The sequence below is a fragment of the Triticum urartu genome, chromosome 2 (assembly GCF_003073215.2).
Source record: "Triticum urartu cultivar G1812 chromosome 2, Tu2.1, whole genome shotgun sequence".
Classification (NCBI taxonomy): Eukaryota; Viridiplantae; Streptophyta; class Magnoliopsida; order Poales; family Poaceae; genus Triticum; species Triticum urartu.
The window spans coordinates 723,535,126-723,541,150 of record NC_053023.1 but is presented as its reverse complement, the minus strand read 5'-3'; the positions used below and the strand labels follow the sequence as shown (position 1 = coordinate 723,541,150).

The window sequence follows — 6,025 nt, the reverse complement described above, 5'->3', positions numbered from 1 at the left end:
TAAGGATGCATTAACACTCACACACATATGCACTAACAGTAGCCCTAAACTCTAAATCCAGAAAAATGCAGTAACCCTAACAGTTCCTATCATGTCACAAGCCAAACCCTAAACCCTAAGATTCATTTGAATCCACTTACTCTAACCCTAAATCGGGCATATACCTAAAAAAGACAAGGATAGAGGGAGGTGGAGGAGGAAGAACACTTACTAAACACCGCCAAACCCTGAAGCCCACTGATGGCCGCTGCCCACATCGAAAGCCCTTATCATGCGTGCCAGGGCCACCGCTCAATATCCCACTCCGGCTTCAAAGGGGCGAAGGGGATTGCTCCAGCGAAGGGCTCGCTACGTCGGCAAACTACGACTATCGAGCCATTTGTCTACCTCCGAGAACCCATCACCCTCGCCACCCGTCCCTCCGACACCGCCATCGCGCGCGCGCGCGCGAGAGAGAGAGAGAGAGAGAGGGGGGGGGAATAGACCTAACGGACGTCAACCCCCTCTCCGCCTGGCTAGTCCGAGGTGGCAACTAGCGGGCCACCCATGTTAGAAATCGTGTTAACTGCCGCAAAACGGTTAATTGTTTTTATCGAGAAAATTTATAAGAAAAGCGCTGGATTTTTGGGGCGCTCAAGAAATGTGGTACCAAAACCGTGTCAAAACTTCAAATATAGCGGTTTTGGAATTCACTCGACTTGCTAGAATAAATTAGCATCCTGGAAAATCTAATCATCGCCTTAACTAGACTAGCTTCAGCACATGAGCGGCCCTTTTCCTCTCCCACCTCGCCACTGACCACGGAACCCTCTCTTGCCCTCCTGCCTCAGCTTGGAGCTGCCCCCCTCCTCCCTGCCGCCGCCGCTGCTGTAATGGTGCAGCGGAGGTGCGCCGGCGGCGGCGGCGGCGCCGTCGACGTCGACGGCCCTCTGCACCATGTCCAGCACCTCCCCCATCCTGGGGCGCGCCTTGGGCAGCCTGGCGAGGCAGCGGTTGGCGACGGTGACCAGCTTCGCCACCGACTTGATGCTGTAGCGCCCCTCCAGCTTGGGGTCCACGATCAGCCTCAGCCTGTTGGTGTCGGAGATGTAGGGCTTCACCCAGTCCAGCAGCTTCTGCTCGCCCCTCGGCCGCTCCCCGTCGATGGGCCGGCGCCCCGTGATGAGCTCGTAGAGCAGCACCCCGTAGCTCCAGATGTCGCTCTTGGCGTTCAGCCGCCCCGTCTGGATGTACTCCGGTGCCGCGTACCCCAGGGTGCCAACCACCTGCAGATACCTCAATATCATCATACATGTCATAATCCATTTCGTACGTACTTCTGACCTGTATCTGAATTAAATTTTCATCTACAAAACATAGTGTATCTGATTCTGAATGCACAAGCTTCATTTTCTTACCGCTGTGGAGACGTGTGTGAGGCCCTCCGTCGGGCCTTCCCTAGCCATGCCGAAGTCTGAAAGCTTGGCGTTCCAGTCTTCATCCAGCAGAATGTTTGATGTCTTCAGGTCCCGGAAAATTATCTGAGCAACGCAATGTTACAAATTCAGTTCATGTTCAGTTCTTCAGTTCAATTCATTCAGATGCTTCAGGCTTCAATCCAAGCACAGAAGAAGAAGTACCTGAAAATCCATGTCCTCGTGCAGGTACTTGAGCCCCTTGGCGGCGTCGAGAGCCACCCGGAGCCGCATAGGCCATGACAGAGTCGTCCCGATTGCTCTGCCCGACAGGTGATCGTCCACGCTCCGGTTCGGCATGTACTCGTACACCAGCAGCCTCTGCGCTCCTCGCTCGTCGTCGTCGGCGCAGTAGCCTACCAGCTTCACCAGATTGGGATGGTCCACGATGCCCAGGACGTTCACCTCCGTCAGCCACTCCTTGTGCCCCTGATCAAGATCATCAAATTCGCCATTAATTTTACTGACGGACAGAGCCACCAAAGAGCAATGTGCAAATGTAGTTGGTGGAGTATATCTGTATATATCTTGCCTGAAGGCCGTTCCGGTTGAGGTGCTTGACGGCGACCTCCATCGGGGGAGGCGTCTCGTCTCCGGCGGCGGCGTCGACCTTGATGGCGCCCCGGTAGACGCAGCCGAAGCCGCCCTCGCCGAGCATGAGCGAGCGGCTGAGGTTGCGGGTGGCGGCCCGCAGCTCGGCGTAGGTGAAGACCCGCAGGTTGGCGGGCCGGTCGGCGAAGCTCGGGTACTGCTGCGGGCGCTGGATGGAGTCGGCGCTCATGTCGGAGGCGTTGATGGAGCCGGTGAGGTCGGAGCCGGACGGGGCAGTGATCGTGGACGACGTGGCCGTGCTCATGGACCGCGCCGAGGCCGCGGCCGGCGACACGGGGTTGGGGTCGAAGCGGTCTCTGCCTTCTCCCTTGGCCGCGTTGCCGCCGTGGAAGCAAGGCGGCAGCCACCACATCGTCGCCGCGCCGCTGCGGTGGACAGCTGCGGTGAAGCACTGACCGACCGATTTGGTTTCCTGATAGATTAAGGTGCGTGTGAATTGGGGAGCATGATAGTCAAGAAAGCTGGTGGACGATGAACTGGTATTTGGTAGTAAAGAATGGTAAAGTAGCTTAGCCGCCAGGCCCCAAGTCAAGGTTCACTCCAACAAACACCACCATCAAGCAGGTATTATATTGTTGCACGATCTAGAAGCAGAGCAGTGGAGGGCGAGGCACATGGTGGATGTGGATGAAGATGAACACAAGCAAATTAAAGCAGGCAGGCAAGGAGGCACAGTATTATATTGTCGCACGATTTAGGGCGCGATCTAGGGGGAGGGGTAGGATTGGTGAACACAAGCAGGCAAGCAGCCAAATGTATCATCAATTCTGTACGTGGTGAATGAATCCCAAAAAGAACTTGCTACTGTTCGCACGGTTGGTAGGTTCAGATGCAATTGCGGATCGGATTGAGCAGCGGAGCAGTGTACCCTAGGAAGAAAGAGGATCTCCTCCCTTCCTTCCTTCTACCGGAAGCAGAGGAGAGCGGGGCAATTACCAAGAAAACAGAGCAGGGCAGCGGCAGCTAGCTACTGGGAGGGGGTTTCACTCCCTCCCTCCCGCCATGGAAAATCAAACCAAAGCTGTGACGGAAGAGCAAGATCAATCAACTAATTGGCAGTATATGTATGGTCGATTACCTCGGGGGGCGGGCAGCGGCGCGGATGATCCGACGGGGCGAGGCAGGGGAGGGGGTGAGCGGCCTGCGGGGAAGGGAGGGAGACGAAGGTGGACGAAGGAGGAAGAAGTCGTGGCTTTTACGATTCCTCGGCCAGTGTGCGCGCGTGTGTGTTACTTGTAGCGATTGAGGAGGCGGGGGTTGGAGGGAGGAAAGGGACGGATAAGGGGAAGAAGACAGTCAGACACCTGCTGCTGCGGCCGGTGTCGCTGTTGCTGTTGACGACTGACTCGTTGAACTTGACCCACGGCAGCCAGGCTAGTCCGGCCAACTAGTCAACATAAACCGAATGAATTCCACTTGCCGACTTGTACAAACAAGCAAAGCTGCGCCAACCGCAGAACGATCACACGGCTAATCACGGAGAATCCTTTCTTAATTACTTCCTCAGTATTAAGTGTCACAATCTTAGTATAACTTTGTATCAAAGTTAGTCGAAACACTTATTTTGAGGCAAAGAAAGTATTATTCGACAAGACAAGCAAACGCAATGCCAGGTGGGGTGTGTGTGTTCATGGTCCTGTTCCTACATGAAGCACCGCCACGACGCACAAACGTTTTTAACAACATTCCTGTGAGATTGGAGCTAGGGACCCTTAGACTGGCCGCGAACCCTCCGGACCGAGTTATCCAGACACAGTTTACCAGCCAACGGTGTCCTGCATTGGTCAGTGGACCGTCCGGCCGTCTGTTTCTCCGCAAATTGGAAATAAATCGGGGGCTCTGCAAGAGTCCGGACACAAGGCACGTCTGGACCTCACGCCTCCATACTTAACTATTTCTCTGCATCCGCTTCCTCTTTCGTTGACGGCGCCGCTCTACCATCCCGGCCGCCCGCCAAGCACTTCCCGAAACTCTGTGACCCCTACCGCTACACCCGGCCTCCATGCCGCTTACCCTCCACCACCGGTCCACACCTCTTGTTCGTCCACCGCGCAGGTACCATCCGCCCTTATGGTAGTGACCACGCTTGACAAGTGTTTGATGAAATGTCTGTTCTAATTTCTTTTTGTCCCTTCTTTGAAGCAATTGATTCGGACACGGAATACATATACTAGCACTACGTTGAGTCCTCCGATGACCCATCCGACAAGAAGGACTACACAGATGAAATGGCGATGATGCATGAGGTCCTTACTGAAGCAAAGTGTCCGGAAGAGCTGCTTCTCAATTTCATGGAGTCATCAAGTGCTCAATCAGGACAGGGCAAGAGGCCATTTGACATTGATAAACAACTACTTTGCCCCCCAATGCGCTATTCGCTGACAACTTCCATTGGCGCTTTCAGATGCGAAAAATGTCTTCTGTCGCATATATCATGGTGTCCGCTCCTTTAATGACTACTTCATTTTGAAGAAGCGTACAGTTGGAAGGATTGGATTCTCTGGTTAGTGGAAGTGCACGACCGGATTGCGGATGCTTGCATATGGTACGGCCGCAGATTGGTGTGACGAATACCTCCGGATGTCTGAGCACATGCGGAGACGCCATGGTCAGATTTGCTACTGTCGCGGTCGAGATGTTTGGACCTCAGTACTTGAGAGAACCAACTGCCGCAGACACCAAGAGGCATAATGTCTGAAGCAAGAGCGTGGACATATTTACTCGGATCTCTTGACTGCATACATTGAAGATGGAAGAGCTGTCCAAAATATCACGACCATGTTAAGAAACCCACGATCATTCTTGAAGTAGTTGCATGAAGGTTGGAAAAAGCGGTAGGCGTAAGCGAGGCGGTTGGCCTTCACCTAGTGCCTAGGCAGTGTTTAAGCGTCCTAGGCACAGCCTAGGCGGTAATATAGATTCTAATACCAGGGTTATTGGGCTTATTATATGTGTCTTAATGTTAATTTAGGCCAGATAAATAAGTTAACTACCAGCTACTACCATTTGAATGTGTCATGTTTGGCATTTTAGTGCAATATGGCATGATTTCTCGCTTGGGTAAACAACTTGTTGCTTACCCAGCCTAGACTTCCATTTATGTCCTAGGCGAGGCGTTTGGCCATCGCCTAGCGCCTAAGCGTGCCTAAGCGCCTCCTGGTCACTGCCTTTTCCAATAGAGATTGCATCACATGATCTCTGGATTTGGCATGTTTTCTTTCACATGCCTTGGTCTCACAATGACATCAATGTGTTGCAGCCGTCTACATTGTTTGCTACTGTCAATGGGCATGAATACAATATGAGTTACTATCTGGTTAACGGTATCTATTCTCCATGGGCTACCTTTATCAAGACCATCTCTGAGTTAGGTGGTCAAAAAATGTCTCACGTTGCCCAAAGATAAGAAACATCTAAAAAGGATGTGGAGAGGGCATTTGGAGTGCCCTGGGCCTGTTTTGCAATTATTCGTGGACCTACTAAATAACGGGATTCCGAGACCTTGTAGGAGGTGATGACTTGTTGTATGGTCATGCACAACATGATCGTCGAGTATAAGCGTGAAGATATTGTCGCAGCTTTTGAATTTGAGAACATGGGTGATCCTATCGATCTTCTAAATCAGAATCCGGTCACATTTGATGAGTTTGTTTAAATGTATCAATAAATTAGATACCGAGCAACTCAAGGTTGATTTGATTGAGCACCTATGAGCGGTTAAAGGGGACAACTAGAACATATGTGCTAGTTGATTTCAAGTTTAAACTGCTTTAATTTGAAAACTTTATTGGATTGTAATATTTATTAGAACTACTGTCACATTTGAACATTTTTAGTTATTTATGATTTGATACGCGGTTATTTTGGTATCTATTCTTCGTGGGCTACCTTTATCTATTCTTCGTGGGCTACCTTTATCAAGACCATCTCTAAGTCAGTTGGGCAAAAAAGGTGTCACT

The 6,025-nt window shown here is 51.7% G+C and overlaps 1 protein-coding gene across 1 annotated transcript; it reads right to left on the bottom strand.

Annotated features, from left to right (window-relative positions):
• Positions 1 to 646: 646 nt before the first annotated feature.
• LOC125534373 (serine/threonine-protein kinase PCRK1-like) lies at positions 647 to 3,312 on the bottom strand. The gene is made up of 5 exons (XM_048697625.1): positions 3,145 to 3,312; positions 1,987 to 2,478; positions 1,620 to 1,883; positions 1,398 to 1,520; positions 647 to 1,265 (listed from the first exon to the last, which is right to left on the bottom strand). The coding sequence occupies exons 2-5, from the start codon at positions 2,416 to 2,418 to the stop codon at positions 756 to 758; spliced, it is 1,329 nt and encodes a 442-aa protein (XP_048553582.1). The 5' UTR covers positions 2,419 to 2,478; positions 3,145 to 3,312; the 3' UTR covers positions 647 to 755.
• Between the last annotated feature and the right edge of the window lie 2,713 nt (positions 3,313 to 6,025).